This window comes from Heterodontus francisci, chromosome 5 (genome assembly GCF_036365525.1).
Source record: "Heterodontus francisci isolate sHetFra1 chromosome 5, sHetFra1.hap1, whole genome shotgun sequence".
Classification (NCBI taxonomy): domain Eukaryota; kingdom Metazoa; phylum Chordata; class Chondrichthyes; order Heterodontiformes; family Heterodontidae; genus Heterodontus; species Heterodontus francisci.
Genome location: NC_090375.1, coordinates 135148125 through 135165135, shown reverse-complemented (window position 1 = coordinate 135165135; position 17011 = coordinate 135148125). Strand labels below are relative to the sequence as shown.

General features: G+C 42.4%; 2 protein-coding genes across 2 annotated transcripts in view; one reads left to right on the top strand and one right to left on the bottom strand.

Moving 5' to 3' along the window:
* The first annotated feature begins 2182 nt into the window (after positions 1-2182).
* The window catches only part of sybu (syntabulin (syntaxin-interacting)), a 105556-nt gene continuing 90727 nt past the window's right edge, over positions 2183-17011 (top strand). Inside the window, exons 1-3 of the mRNA XM_068030957.1 lie at positions 2183-2252; positions 2868-3063; positions 13381-13578. Coding sequence (XP_067887058.1) covers positions 2226-2252; positions 2868-3063; positions 13381-13578 — 421 coding nt within the window. The 5' untranslated portion in view covers positions 2183-2225. The remainder of the gene's footprint in view (positions 2253-2867; positions 3064-13380; positions 13579-17011) is intronic.
* The window catches only part of LOC137369680 (RNA-binding protein 25-like), a gene marked incomplete at its 5' end in the record, with an annotated part of 28412 nt that continues 27152 nt past the window's right edge, over positions 15752-17011 (bottom strand). Inside the window, one exon of the mRNA XM_068031020.1 lies at positions 15752-16105. Coding sequence (XP_067887121.1) covers positions 15752-16105 — 354 coding nt within the window. The remainder of the gene's footprint in view (positions 16106-17011) is intronic.

Sequence of the window (17011 nt, the reverse complement as noted above, 5' to 3'; positions counted from 1 at the left end):
TGTGTGCAGTTGCTACTGCACTTCCCTGTGGTACTTTGACTAGGTGAGGCATCACCCTCACAGTCTCTCTGCCCCCTAGAGGTCTTTCTTTGTCTCTGCAGGTTCCTGTAAATGCTTTTAGCAACTCTGGTGGGATGCTTCTAGTGTCTGCATTTAGGTAGGAGGATGTGGGGTCTAGCTTTTCCGGTTTTTCGGGGCTGGCTGACTGGACATTAGGGGTTTTCATCTGGGATTCTTCCCAGACTTCCTTTAACCTGCCCTCTTGGTCATTTTTTTCCCCTTCCCTGCCTAAGCTTTTGCCAGCCATGTGCCTGCCTGCCCCCTTTTGTTCTCAGCAGGAATCCCTTACAATTCACCAGCCCTCTGCTGGAGGGTCCTCCTAACACTAGTACAGGACTTATGAGTGCAGATTTCACTGTAGGTTGGGGTTTCCCCCCAACCTGGCACATGTGGCAACTCCTGCAGTACACCACAACATCTTTGTGGAGTTTTGGCCAGTCAAACTGCTGTCTTATGCAGGCTTTGATCTTTCGTATCACGGCATGTACAGCCATTGTAGTCTCATGGGTCCTTGGTCGGCTCACTGAGCCTCAGCTAGGGAAAATACATTTAATTCATTCCCTGGGTCTCCTAACCTTCCAAAGAAAGTCTTGGACAGGCAGACCTCATGGTCATCTACCTGCAGTGTCAATGCAGTCTCCTCTGGGGGAGCTGGTTTGATCATGGCCTGATCCACTACACATTCAGGGAAACTGCAGAGAACCATCTCGTGCCATGGCCCTGTCTTTCTGACCTCCTGTGGTCTTTCACTACTGGCGGGCTACCACCTTTACCACCACCAGATCATTACCCAGGAGCAGGTCAACCCCGTCCACATGCAAACTAGGGACAATCCCTACGGCCACTGGTCCCGAAACTAGATCACACTCCAGGTGCACCCAATGTACAGGTATAGGCATGCACTACCCTCCAATACCATCCACCACCATGTTGGTGTTCACTGCACTGTCTGGGGGAAAGGTCAAGCCTTTTCCCAGTAAAAGGGATCTAGTGGCCCCTGTGTCCCTGAGAATTACTATGGGCTTGCTGGCCCCACTCGAGGAGTATGGGGTTACTTTCCCTTCAAAAACAAAACCCTGATAGCCTTCAGGAATCTTATTAGCTTTTTCTGCACTGGCCATAGTAAGCTTCCTGGGTTCCACTCTTACTGCTGTTAAAGCCACAGCTTGCCTCATTCTTGGCAGGTTGGGGCCTTGTTTGACATAATGTAGGTAAGTGTGGCAGCCAATTTGCACACAAGATCCCACATACAGCAATAAGCTAAATGACCAGATGATCAATTTTTACTTTATGGTTTGAAAAATAAATATTGACCGGGAGACCACACGAACACTGATGTTCTTAAAATTGTGACATGGGATCTTTACATCCATATAAGAGGGCAGGTGGGGTCTCAGATCAGCATTTCATTAGAAAGACAGCACCTTTAACGGTGGAGTCCTGTCTCAGTGTAGTGCGGAAGTGTCTGCCTGGATGACGTGCACAAATCCTGGAGTGCAGTTTGAACCCATGATTCTAAGGCTGACATAGTATGGCGGAGGGGTAGGTGGCAGCAGTAAGATTTCCCTTTGAGGCTAATTATTTGATAGATTTGAGTGCTACCTTGGAGTCTGTTTTTCAAAGGTCATTCCAGACAGTGGAATATTCAAATGCTAACAATGTTGATGCTCAAATTATTTGCATGATATGCAGTACAAAATGGATAAAATAAGTATCAAGATTAATAGGTATTGCTTAATTCTGTGTCTTCCTTCCAGTTATATTTTATTGCTGTGAGAAACTGAAAACATTTATGTTTTCAAAAACAAAACCATTTTAGTTTTTTTAGGTGAAGCTAAAAACAAAGAGCTATCTACTTGTGTTAAATGGGAAAGTGGCTGATTCTGACGGAATTAGTTAGACCGAGATGTGGCCAAGTTTGATATGAATATGAGTGACTAAGGAGCGTTACTTTGACCCGAATGTGGGTAATTTTAACAAGAAGGTTGGCAAATTTGTTCTGAAGGTCAGTGAGTTTTGCCTGATTTCAGTTAGTCCAGCCTAGCCCACACTCACTGCCCACTGCAGCCGCGGTGCCACGTGTGCTGTCACCGCTGCAGCAACACGCATGCGCCTAATGTATCTCTTTTCATCCCAAATGACAGGTTCCAGGAGGAAGAGGCGGGATGGGACCGTTTAATGAATATCATAAGGTAATGTCGCTTTATCATTCCCCTAATTTTAGGAGGGGTGAGGGGAGTGATGATGTCTAAGTTGATTAAATGAAACCTGTAATTAAAGTCTATGCGAAAAGGGCGGTTGGGCAATGCTGATCACTTGATATCCTATAGCGCCAGGCGATTATCGCATTTTTTTTGGCTAACTCGTGATACTGGTATCAACGCGTTGGTAAGAACGTTACTTTAAATGTTGTTTTGTGGAACAGATGATCTGTTTTGGCAGCAATGGTGTTGCGTATTGGGTTGCGCAACGGGTGAGGTCATGAAACAGTGGCTTCTCTTCATGGTTTGCGATACAATCGTTCGGGGCGAGAAACATTTGTATTCAGGACGGCAATGAGCGAAACTAGTGGTGTCGCTCTTCGGGCTATGCGCAGAATTGAACCTTTCTATTATCGCAATGCCTGACAGTGAAACTTGCAGCTGCAGACATGACTGCAAACATACCTAGCTGGCGTTTAGATGCAAGCGCCGCCGGAATGGAACAGGTATGTTTTTCTTTTAAAGACTGTTCTTGTTCCGGGGGTGGGGGTGAATTGCTTACACACTGGGTCCAAATCAATAACCGACACGCTTTCTGTTGGGTAGGATCAGAAGGTGCAAGAGAAGCGAAATCCACGCAGTCGCATCCCGAGACTGGTTCTCCGCCCTTATCCACACGTCCAGAAAGGTTCGCCGCCTTCTGAATCCCCCTTATCCGAGGAAGAGAGTCGCGATTACGACCTGAGCTCTGGTCAGTCCCGGAGATCCACCACCACCGTCAGCAGCAGTAGTTTCTGTTCAGGTACCTCTGATCATGAAGGATTGATTATAAATTTTCTATGTAAGGCTTATATTCCCAATGTACGTGCTGTTCCACTCGAGCTCATTACCAAAATCAGTCATTTGTTTGTGTCGGACCTATTTTAACCTATTATTTGTTGATATTTTGGTGAGAGGTTTTCCCAGTTATTATTTTGTGACTGTATTGCGGCCTCTGCAATCCATAGGTGCCAAGGTCAGAATAAAGTGATATCAGATAAAACGTTAGAACGGCTCCGAAAGAGGGAGGAATACAGATTCCAAACGCTATTGATTACGATTCCAGTTTTAACAGCTTGAGACAACGGAGTGTTTTCTCCCCTAACCGTATAGTGTCATTTAACTGGTATCCGTAATCCATTTAAATGGCCACTGTCTTAAGAAATGATTTGGCAAACTTTTTTTGTTTGCTTCTTCACACAGTCATTCCAGCTGATCTGGTTTTCTGAGTGAAAAAAGGCAAACCCACTCTTCCAATATAAAAGCAAGCACCTTTATTATAAAGTACAAATAATGTATGCTGTTGGCGAGATGGGTTTATCTACTATGCGTGAGGATAGATTCTGGACACCATTTTTCTCGGCTTCAAATTTTCACTTATTTTCAGATGTGAAGACTGACTGTTAAATCAATTATCTCAGTCAAATGCTACAACCATCATGGGGGAATTTTAACCCACATTAAGGGTGAGTTTAAGCTGGCTGGGGCAGGGAATAGAGTCTGAAAAATCTGTTTCCCAACCCAAATCCGCCCATTTCCGGCTTTAACTGAGGCCAGAAGGTGAGCAGTCAAACAACCTGTTCAAAAGAGGCAGGTGGAAACTTTAAATATGATAATGAGGCTGCAAGTCCCATTGTCATTCTATTTTTCAACTTTAACTCTGGTCAACTCTACTCAGGAAGCCCGGCAGCTTCATCGAGGCAAAAACTTGGTGGATTCGGGAGGTGAATATCTTTACGCTTACCTCCTAGATTCAGGTGCCTGCCTGAGGAGCCTCTGAGATCGGGTACTCCATGACATTCCCCCCTGAGACCTCTGATTCCATCATGGCGCCCCCATGTCCTCTTCCCACACCACCAGGCCCCTGATAACCCCACTATCACCAACAGGCCTTCGATTTCTCCCCTCCCACCCCACCACTAGGCCTCAGATTCCCCACAACCATCACCAGGCCCCAATGCCCTAGCACCATCAAACACCTGATTTTCCACCACCCCGCCACCCGCACCGCCCCCAAAGGCTTCTGACTTCTCCATAACCATCAGGTCCCAAACCTCCCATCCCCTGCTCTTTCACAAGGCCTTCGAAGCACCCACTGCACCAGGTCTTCCAATTTCCCCCCCACCTCGGATTCAGCACTAGGCACCGATGGTCCCCCGCCCCGCCCCTCCAACCACCAAGCCACCGATTGCACCACCAGGCCCCCAGACTTCAGATCCCAACCCTCCCACCCCACCCCCACCCCCACCCCACCTCACCCCACCTCAGGCCTCTGAACCTTCCTGAAACCTCCAGGCTTATAATATCCCCACCCAGGTTTTTGACCTTCCCTCCCCTCCCCCCTTCCCCGAAGCCTCTGACTACTTCCCAACATTGAACCCTGGACAGACTTACCTGGTCCTATGGCCTGCATCCCTGCCCTACCAGAAGCCAGCCTGTTTGACAAGTAGGGTAATGATCAGTGATGTCATGCAGATGCTGTGGAATTAAAACTCCACAGTGGGTGCGGGCTTCCCGATTTCTGGGCTCCCCAAGACTTTCTGACCCAACTGCTGTTGGTGGTTCAGGTAAATAAAAATGCAGCCCTATGTTCTTTGTGTGTTCTGATGAAATAATAGAAACATCATTGCACCAATTGTCTCTAAACATAAATTTGCCATCATATGGTTGAAGTGATGTCATTCAGGATCATAAGAAAATAAATGCATATTAAAATCAGGTTGGGGAAGTTATTCTCACAGTATCAAAAATTGAAATCTTTGTACTGTGCTAAAATTTTAAATGCAGCTAATCGTTTTTCAACTAGGGACAATATGCATTATATCTAACTGCATTTCTGAACTGGATTTTATGAACAGATTCAGTTCTATCAAGGACATAACTCCAGAACTAGATAGCTAGGTAACATTTATCTGTTCACAGCTATATAGAGCAATTAATTAAGATGGTGTTGCCACAACTGCATGCCATGCATTGTGTAATGTTAAACAAGTAATGAGTAATAGCTGTAGACATTAGAATTGGGACAGTTTAATAGTGCAGTGTCTTAAAAATGTATCAATAGAATTTAAATGTAAAATATTAAGGAATGTGAGAATAGCCTTCTTTTGATGCCATGACTGTCAGCTGATAAATGTTAGGTAGCAGGACCTTCTGTGAGACTTAGATGGATAATGTACAATTCCAGAATGCGATTGGCTCAACATCTGAAGCAATTGCATTTTAGTACCATCTGTCATTTGTATGACATCAGAGGCCAAAAAGCAATAGGAAATAGATTAAAATTAATTATTATGTTTGGATGTGCTACCTTATAAAACACATCATTTTGCGACTCATAGCCTTGGAATCAGCAGTTAATTTTATTTAGGTCTTTTATTAAAATGTCATCTATTTCATAGCTCCTATTCTGAACTAATCCATTAGTATATTAATTATAAAAAGAGTGTAGACCATTAGCTTGTAATTAACTACTCAGCAGGTACAGAGAATACATGCCTCTTCAGGTTGGCCAGTTTTGTAAGTTTGCAGTTTAGACAATGTGAAGCTGAAGCTAATACTAATTTTATATCAATAAAGCTGCCCAAATACCACAAGTAGCTTCATTAATCTGTCAATAACCTTAAAAAAAAATCTAAGCTAAACATTAAAACATGATGAAAAACCATTTTTCTCATCATTCCTATTTACCTCTAATTCAAATGCTCACTTGTTTTAAACTTTAATGTTCTTTTTTTTAGTCTAATCTAACTACCCTAATTTTCTGTGCCTTTTTCCTAAAAATACTACTTTCCCCTGGATCTCATTTCCCATTTGATGGTAGGAGCAACTTCTAGAAAGTTGGGTATTCATTGGTTGAAAACCCAATCTACTGACATGACCCAACCAGTCTGTGACATGTGTATATAATATATATTATATACACGAAGGGCTGATGAAGAACAACGTCAGGCAAACACTCCACCTGCCAAGACTGAGGCACACATTATTTCACCAAATGAACATTAAAATTTAAAATTGCAAGCCCCTGGCAGGAAGGACATTTGTATAGTACTAGCAATGTTGGAACAATGGGGACCCAGTCGTTGCTTCCCCAGTGCACTGAAGAAGTGGTCAGACCAGTTTTAGTGTCATGACTGTTGCAGAGAGTTTGAACTTCCAACAAAGGATTTGAACTCAGACAAAGCCGTGTGCTCATGGAGTGAAGATCTCTCTTCGAACTGAAGCAAGCTAAGACCTCTCTTCTGTCTGCCCTCATCTCGCTCTCACCAGCTTTGGAAACCATTGAAGACACGTAAACTCGGAGATAAAAAGTCTACTATGTGAAAAGGTTTAAAAGGAACACTGGGCCCCAACGAAATGCAAAACCATATCTTCAATCAAGGACTACAGCGAGCTCGAGAAATGGTAACAAGATATTGCTACCTTTTCTTCTCTTTTCTGTCCCTATTTGCCTGTGTGTATTGCGTCGCATATCCGTAGGCGTTAACCTACGGGCAATTAGCAACGCCCACATCCATGAATGAATAAAAAACGTATTAAAGAGTATGTTTAAGTAAGTTTCTTAAATTTCATCTTTCTTCTTTAAACCAAAGAAAGCCTGTTTGTGCTCATTTCTTTGCCTTATAATTGGAAAGTTGTTAACAATGATTCACAAAGGGGGGAGCTCAAAACACAGTGTATTTAAAATTAAACCCTGTTACAATAAGACCAGGTGAAGATAGTAACAGACCCCTTCTCACATGGTCGTAATAACAAGAATACTTATTGAAGACATTCAGAAGTGTTAACTTGGCCAAATAATAGCCAATCAGTGGCATAGTAAAAGTTAAGGGGCATCATATCTTAGTGTCTTTATCAATGATTCTCTCCAGTCAATTACTGTTAATTATTTTGAGGGTGTGTATTTCAATGTGTGCAATTACAATTATTTAACAATTAACTGATTTGCAGGCAAAACAAGCACATTTTTTTGCTGAACATTTTAAACATGTGCATACATATATGTTGGACACTTGAAAAATAAAATATCTGCTCAATTTTAACAGACATTTGCAATCTCCTCTTCGGCTCATTTCCCCACACAATATGCTGTTTCCCATTTAAGAGGCTATGTGAGGGCCCTACTCCCAACCCTAAGGCAGTGACAATTTTGAACTACTGATTGGAGGGTGTTTAGCTGCAAATAACTCCACTCACCCCCACACATACATCCAAAGTTCTGTGTGGGAAGCAACTCCTCCTGTTGACAGCTAAGTATGAAACTTGTGTGAAATCTCAGCTGAGCTTGCATTTAGCATCAACGTGAGCAGGATATTAATAGTAAACACATATATCCATCCTGTTCATATTTACTAGTTTTCCATTTCTAATGTCTGGTTTACAAGATCTTCTAACAGTAGCACTGGTCAGACTGTTCACTGATCAGCCATGGAAACTGGAAAGCTATGTGAGCCAAATCAACACTACTTGAAAATCATCCAATTCATTAGACAACAGATTCAGATGCCTGGAAACTGTTTCTGGAATATGTGTTGAGGTTCTTGTCAAATTTAAGACATTTATAGTGGAAGTAATGTCGAGCACATTCTACAGTGGCCACGTTACCCACCGAGTGGTGAAATTGGTCTTTGATCCATGCATATACTTTTGAGCACCAATAATAAAATAATCTACAGAAAATTGTGTGTGGGGACCTGAGGCTGACATCTCACCTGTGGTGCTTCACGCTTCCAAATGGCAACAGCAAGTGCAAGAGAGTCTGGGAAGCTGCACATACATGTATTAAAAACTGAATTTCAGTGTAAATGTAGGGAATGCCCCATAATGCAGCAAGAGCAGGTGAGCTTTTAGATCAGGTGCTGAAGGGGCTGGTGGAGGGAGGTAGGGCACCATTCCAGGTATTAAATAAATGCATCTGTGTTTCTATCCTTACTCATGATCCCCTGGCTTGATGCCCCATATCTGTTTCCCAATCTTTGCAATGCCCAGTGCCCTTTATGCCAAGCAGGGAAAGTGCACCACACACACAAAGACAATTACCCTTCACTGGTTGCAGGTATATGTCAGTGGAGTGCTGGCACTCCCAGTTCTTCATAGAGCTGCACTTGGAGAAGCAGTAAATTCTGCAAAATCAGCTGACCTTGTTTGACGTGGTGACGTCAGCACATTTATACACAGGTAAATTTGATGCTGGTGCTAGGAGTATATTATCAGACTTTTTTGAAATTAAGATAATGTTCAATATTATTTGGCAATAAAAAGATTGTAAATAAACAGGTTAGTTTAGTAATGTGGTGAATTATTTCTGAAGCCTGCGATACTTGCCCTCAGATCACTGCCTTAGTTCTCTCCATGGCCCTGCGCCGTGTTCTTTTGTGCGTTATGATTCCCCATGAGGTGCTTGTCTCCTGCTGCTTTGCCTGGTCGTGTTTCTGACTTGATCTCTTGTCGCTGACTCTTTGCAGTTATTTCAGACACCCACAGCTCATGCTTTTATTCATGTAATTGGGAACCAGCCACCTCTCCCCAACTCCCACCAAATAAAAATGTATTTAAAATATTTTTATATAGGCCTTAGTATTGCATGATGAGCAACATAACAAAATAACAACATAAACTGTTCCATCTATTGAAACAAAGAACTATTGTGCATCATCTATTTATTTGACAATTATTTTGAAGTAACTAACTTAGTAACGATGTTTTCATAAATGGTCCCAATGTTAGGTGATTGTATAAAAATAGAGCAAGGACAAAATTAAATCAGAGGCACTTTATTTCTTCAGTAAATTCTTTGCTTATTTTTCATTGTAATTCTGCACAGTATTGTGACGAAAAATAAATCACAGAATCACAGAATTGTTGCAGTGCAGAAGGAGGCTATTTGGCCCATCGTGTCTGCACTGGCTCTCTGAAACAGCAATTCCCTCAGTTCCATTCCCCTGCCTTCTCCCCATAACCCTCCAAATTCTTCCTTTTCATATAACTGTCGAAATCCCTTTTGAATGCTTCAATTGAACCTGCCTCCAGCACGTTCTCAGGCAGCGCATTCCAGACCTTAACCACTCGCTGCGTGAAAGAGTTTTTCCTCATGTCACTTTTGCTTCTTTTACCAAACACTTCAAATCTGTGCCCTCTCATTCTCGATCCGTTCACAAGTGGGAACAGTTTCTCTCTATCTACTCTGTCCAGAACCCTCATGATTTTGAATACCTCTATCAAATCACCTCTCAGCCTTCTCTACTCCAAGGAAAACAGTCCTAACTTCTTCAATCTATTTTCTTAACTGAAATTCCTTATCCCTGGAACTATTCTCGTGAATCTTTTCTGTGCTCTCTCCAATGTCTTCACATCTTTCCTAAAGTCTAGTGCCCAGAACTGGATGTAATACTCCAGTTCCCTTGGAATTGTCCAGTGGCCAGTGACGCCCACATCTCATGAATGAATAAAAAAAAAGCTGAGGCTAAACTAGTGTCTTATACAAGTTCAACATAACTTCCTTGCTCTTGTAGTCTATGCCCCTATTAATAAAGCCCAGGACACGACATTGGAGGGAATTATCTCTCTTCCCTGTATGACAAAATCATAAAAGCTTTTATTAAAAAGTCTTTGATTTTACTCACCATTATGCACAGGGCAAATCTCTTCCCCAACATTCCTTCCACCCCCCCCCCCCCGCAAAGCACCCACCGGGGTGGAAACTCAAATGTCACAGCTGGAACATCAGTGAGTTATTCTTGTGTAACGCAGCTTTCATTAATTTGAACATTGCCCTCTTTTTCTTTGGTCCATTGTGATGATGTGTTGTCATCACTAGAATGTTAATAAGAACATGAGGCAATAAAGAAAATAGAATCAAAGAATGATACAGTGCTGAAGGAGGCCATTCAGTCCATCAAACCTGTGGTAGAACTATCCAATTAATCCCACTCCCTTGCTCTTTCCCCATAGCCCAGTAAATGTTTTTCCTTCCAGTACTTATCCGGTTCCCTTTTGAAGGTGGTTATTGTGTCACGAGGACCCCCATCTGCCAATAATGAGGCATATTAATCTTGTCATATGAACATTAATTTTTAAATAGTTGCTAGAGTGAAGAAATGACGTTAAAAAGAGATCACCAGACACTTGGCTGGAGGACATTTGCATACTAAGAGACAGTGCTTGGAGAGACAAAAGAATTCCTCACTGATTCAATTAACAGAGACTGGGCGGGGCAATGGCGATCCACATCTTGTCGAGGTGAGAGACAGCACTACACCCTCCTCCCCCACCCCCAACGAGAGCTTTGGAATCCACAAACACAGGAGTGGTTAAACCAGCTGCTCACATGACTAACCAGCTGGTCCAGACTTTGAACTCAACACAGGACAGTTTGATCAGACAGCAGATTGCAACTGAACCTGAAACAAAAGAGCTTCTCTCCTGGCTGGCTCTCTCTTGCTTTCTCACAAGCCTCCGGACTCACTGTAGACACATAAACCTCAAGAGAGAAAAGACTCCTTCATCGCAACAAGTTAAAGCATGCACTGGGCCCCATCGAACAGCAAGACTTGCTGGCAACCAAAGACTCCACATTGAACTCAAAAACTGTAATTAAGTACCAGATATTGCCTCAAACTTTTCCCCTTTATCCCTTATGCTTTCTCTGTCTCTATTTGCGTGTGTTTATCGCGTATGCATGCTAGCGTGGTCGCGTCGTGTATTCGTAGCTGTTACCCGAATTGGAGTTTAAGATTAATAAACTTCCCCCTTCTTTGTTTAAATCTAAGAAAACCTGTCTAATTTCTTTGCCTTACAATTGGAAAGCAGTAAACAGGATTCACTGAGGGGGAACTAAAAACACTTTTTTTTTTAAATTAAACCCTGTTATGGTTAAACCAGGCAAAGGCTGAGGGGGATCCCCTAGACCTCTGTCTCACCTGGTCGTAACAATTGAATATGCTTTCATCATCATTGTAGGCAGTGCATTCCAAATCACAACAACTCACTGTTTAAAAAAAAATTTGCTCAAATCATCTTTGGTTCTTTTGTCAATCACCTTAAATCTGTGTCCTCTATTTACTGACCCTTCGACCCTTATTTACTCTAGCAAAACTAGTCATGATTTTGAACACCTCTATCAAATTGCCTCTTAACTATCCCTGCTCAAAGGAGAACAACCCCAGTTTTTCCATTCTTTCCACATAATTGAAGTTCCTCATCCCTGATACCATTCTAATAAACCTCTTCCGTACACTGTCCAAGCCTTGATATCCATCCTAAAGTGTGGTGCCCAGAATTGAACACAGTACTGCATCTGAGGCTTAACCAGTGTTTTATAAAGATATAACATAACTTGCTTGCTTTTGTATTTCACTCCTTTATTAATAAAGCCAAGGGGCCAGACCTTTATTGACCTGCTGCTGGGAGTGGCGGGTGCAGAAAATGGTGGCCGCCCCACATGGGTCCCGTGCTGCCGTAATTCTGCGGCAGGCAGCCCCTTAACATACTGACGGTGGCAGAAACCCACCTTCCCCCACCCCACCCCCCCTCCCAACACACACAAAACTCACGCGGCAGGGGTGGCATCGGCAATGCTGTGAACAGTGTAACCTGAGGCAGGAGCAGTGCTGGCATGATTTTTAAAAAACTGCCAGCCCTGCAAACAAAATGCAGAGTTGGGCCCTGTGCCTCCCCCCATCGATACACAGAATGCAGAGTTGACCCCTTCCCCCCCCCCCCCCCGTCCTTCCATCTATACACAGAATGCAGAGTCGACCCGTTTTTCCCCATCTATACACAGAATGCAGAGTTGACCCCTTCGATTCCCCTCCCATCGATGCACAGAATGCAGAGTTGACCCCTTTTTCCCCCCACCCACCCCGTCCTTCCATCTATATACAGAATGCAGAGTCGACCCTATTTTCCCCATCTATACACAGAATGCAGAGTTGACCCCTTCCCCTCCTTAGTGACGCCAGCTTCTCGTGGATGGGAAAGTGAAGGCACATGAGTGCCGCACGTCCAGCTCAAGATTGGGAACGGATGGGAAGATCGCTGCGGATGACATTGAAATTTATGCAGAGAGGTATTTTAAATATAACTAGGGGCCCGTCGCAGAGCGGCAGAGGTGCTGCCACAGAGCTTCCCTGCCCCCGGGAAAATCGGGCCCAGCAATCCAAGCGTCTGGTTCCATGGCGGCTGCTGCCACTGCGCTTCTCCACCCGCCCCCCCACGGAACCTGACACCAGGCCAAGCACAAGATCCAGCCAAGAATTCCATACGCTTTTTTAACAGCCTTCTCAACATGTCCTGCCACCTTCAACAATTTCTGTACATATATCCCCAGGTCTCTTTGTTCGTGCACACCCTTTAAAATTGTACCATTTATTTTATATTGCCTCTTCTCATTTTTCCTACCAAAAGGTATCACTTCACAGTTCTCTGCATTATCATCTGCGTATGTACGCTCATTTGGCCAGTCTGTCTGTGTCATCCTGCAGCCTGTTGCTATCCTCTTCATTGTTCATTGGGTTCGGGGTGAATGTTCTAACAAAGTTTGAAAGCGCTTCTGCTTATCCTGTCCCATGACTGAGCCTAAAGCAAACTTTTTCCGTTTACCTTCTGGGCCTCTTCTGCCATAGGACTCAGTACCCCGCAGGTTTGCCTGACATGGCCCTTCTTCTGCTCCCCCTCATACCTTCCCACTAAATCACAGGTTGAACTTGCAGAATGGGTCCTGATGAGATCATCAGACCCGATCTGCGTATTTAAAGGACCCCAGCAGGTGTCCTGCTCGCTTGCTCAAATGAGCAAGTTAACATCAAGAATGATGGGATTGGAGAGGGTAAGTGACGATTTACTTTAATTTCACCCCCCCTGCCAGCCTCGTGCCCATTTCCACTAGGTACAGACAGTTAATAATAATGTCTCTTAAGTTAATTATCTTGATCTTCCTTATCCTTTATTTAATCACTGATTAGGATATTATCCTATAATTTGAGGGTAGAGCTTTGGAAAGTCTAAAAATTGTACTTAACCTATATCCAGCATGCTGGGAAATCATGTCATCATTTTCTTTTTTGTCCTTGTTGAGCAGATGACACAGGATGTCCCAGCAGCCAGTCAGTGTCTCCAGTTAAATCCCCTTCAAAGTCAGCCAATAGTCTGTTAGCATTTCCTACGGTGAATGAAGAAGAAGAAAGTGGAAGGAAACTGAATTCTGGAACTGGAACTGAGTGGAACATTCAGCACATCAAACACAAGAGGGAGCAAAGGTTATGTCTGGTGCAACCAGGTAAGAAACCATTATTTAAATCTGTCGATTAAAATTTAAACAATAATAGGATATATCCTAACAGTTCGATGTCCCCAACTTGAGAGTTGCAGCAATATAGAACTATTTTATATATTATGTGTTGTTCTCCAGCTTTAGAACTATCATGGTAGCTTTGTGAAGTTGGATGCTTGGCATAATAAATCTAGCCCTTTATTGTATATTGATTATTCGTAAAAAGGGTGCAATAACATCATGGAATAATGTGATTGTCAATATCAAGTATAGCTCTTCCTGATTATGATTATTACAAATCATAATGATCACTGTCATAACATGTTTACTGAAATTGGAAATATTTGATATGGCTGACTAAATAATTATTTCCTTTGAAGAAATCTTGAACAATGGCTTAATCTTGATCACATTTTTTGAGAGCATAGCTCAGAATAGAGTCTGCAGGCCAGAGGCATTATGGCAGAATGGGAGGAAATGTTTTTAGACTGGAGGCTGTTTGAGAACAGTATCTGGAAGTGAGACATGGAAGTTATAGCTTTCAGCTTGCAGATTGCCAGCTACAATAATGATGTAGTTGATCTAAGTGGAAAGGATTATACATACTAAGTGCAGATATACTGTGTAGTTAATATTGTGTTGCAAACATTTTATGATATTAATATCCTTTTGGCAACATAAATAATTTGGGGCATGAATATACTGTCGATCACATCCAAGAAAAAGAGATGAACAATAACAGCCTCAGATTTTTACTTCTTCTAATGAACATTATTTGAATACACTATTAAATATCCTGGACTTAATGTTAGCCAGGGAAGAAGAGTGGCAAAGATTGTTGGGATAAAAATAGAATCATGAATGCCTGATGTTTTTAAAGGCAAGAGAAAATATGAGGTGTAATTATCCCACGTTATGCTGGTACATTCCCTCCAATATTAATCTGTTTGCTTTTAATTTTAATATCACATCAGCAGTATTCATCTGCTATCGTAGTATCTGCTATCCCATCGTAGTATTAGAAAGGGTTTAGCATGGATAGCACCCAGAAGCTAGATAGTGCTTCAGTTTGTGTTGCCCATGTCCAAGTCCTAAAAAAGTAGAAATCAAAAAGATTCTGTCCATTAGGGCAGATGATCAAAAGCTTGGCCAAAAAGGTATATTTTAAGGAGTGTTTTAAAGGAGGACAGTGAGTAGAGAGGCAGAGAGGTTTAGGATAGCAATTTCAGAGCTTAGGGCCTAAGCAGCTGAAAGCATGGCCACCAATGTTGAAGCGATTACTGTTATATGTTGGTTCTGTATACTGCCACTGTATTTAGTATAGCCAGAGAGGTTCTTAGTCTGTAGTAATTAAACATTATATTGCATAATAACTATTTACACCCCACACTAGCCTGTGTGACTCCTTCAAAAGCCACGCTGTATCGGTTTTCGAGTCTGAAGTGCTAATTAGAAATCTTGTTTTTCTCTAGCATAGCTTTACTGGTTCTGACTGCTCCCTCAGCTTCTCCATTAGATTGTGGATACCTAGGAGAACATGTTGGATGAAGAAAGCCACTTTTTTCCGCAAAGTGTGTGATGTAATCGTTTACAAATTCTGGTCCATTATCAGATACTATCAGATCAGGTATAACGTGTTGCAAAAACCTCCTTTAAAACTCAGATGACTTCAGTTGTTGTGTACAACCGTTTAACCTCAATCCATTTTGAGAAGTAACTGACTATAATTAGATAGGCTCTTCCATCAAAGAAAAATAAATCCGTCGCCAACCATTTTCACGGTCTAATTGTGAATTGGGTCAAAATTAGAGGTTCTCTCTGATCCTGTCTGTGAACTGCATATACATCACAGTTCAAAATCAGTTCTTCGAGATTCTTGGCAACCACATGGACAGCTGAGCCCGTGCTGTACAATTAGTTATGTCCATATGACCCTAGTGTATTTTCTCCAAGATATCTACTCGGAGTGACTCTGGAATCATTAGTCTCTTGTCATATACCAGCACATCATCCACTATGGTAAAGTGTCTTCTGTGTTCGAAGAAAATTTTCATCCTCTTACCCTTGGGACTCTGTTGTGGCCAACCTTGCTCGCAATATTGCTGGACATAGATACATTCTTCATTCGTTCCCCCTGCACCCACCCCCACAGTGTACCTTTTTTCCTGGTGCCTCTTTTTCAGCCTCTGGTGAAGTTCTTGAACCAAAGTCTTTCTTCGCCTTGCAGGAATGTTCTTTCGGACCTAGCTTTATCCAGGGTGAGGTCTTCTTTAGACTGTAAAAGATCTGATATGGATTTATCAGCAACACCCACAGCAATACAATCTCTTATCAACTCTGCTTTGAGGTCTCCATACTCACATCCTTCAACTAATCTGTAAAGGTCATTGATAAAAGCATTGACTGTTTCGCCCAGTTTCTGGACCATTTTGTTGAATCTTGCTATTTCTAAAATCTTATTACTCCGCAAGGTGAAATAAGGATCAAAAGCTTTCAAGTAAAATAAAAGCAAAATACTGCGGATGCTGGAAATCTGAAATAAAAACAAGAAATGCTGGAACCACTCAGCAGGTCTGGCAGCATCTGTGGAAAGAGAAGCAGAGTTAACGTTTCGGGTCAGTGACCCTTCTTCGGAGCAGTTCCGAAGAAGGGTCACTGACCCGAAACGTTAACTCTGCTTCTCTTTCCACAGATGCTGCCAGACCTGCTGAGTGGTTCCAGCATTTCTTGTTTTTATTTCAAAACCTTTCAAGACTTTGTCAAATTTGACAGATGCCTCATTTAGACCTTGTCTGGCAATCAGATCATCTGCTATAGCCCCAATAGAATATAAACAGTGTATTCACTTGCTCTGCTTCAGACTGGCTGTCTAACTTAGATGCAATCCTGTATCTGAAAAACCTTTTTCTCCATAATACCCAGTTTTGAATCTGATTGGATCCCTTTTGACTTTTGAAAGTCTCCGGCATTCCCAATTTTTGATCCATGTTGCTTTATTTTATAGACTTTTTTTTTTTAAAGAGTGTTCCCCTTGAAGAAACTTTCTTTTCAGGCTAGCTTTCTTTAATGGAGTGTTGCAGGTACTCTCAAGTGTCCACTGCTGTTTTTGATAGGCTGTTTTAGGGGTTTCCCCTTTGCTTGAGCAACTCACTTTGTTTGTTTATTCAGCTTGTTTTAATGGCATTGACACAGCTGTTTTAGAGTTCCCTGCTGTTTTAATAGACTGTTATAGGGTTTTCCCCTTTCCTTGAGAACTTCAGTTTATTTTTTTCCCTTTAGGTTTTACTGCCTTAATAGACTATCCCCGCTGCGCTCGGGGGTTTCCTGCACTTTTTGGCAGTTCACACGCTTTCGGGGGTATCCCACTCTTCACCCTTATGTTCAGTCCGAGTGAAGGATTGGGTTTTCTCCCTTTTTTTTCTAGCCCGATACCTTCAGA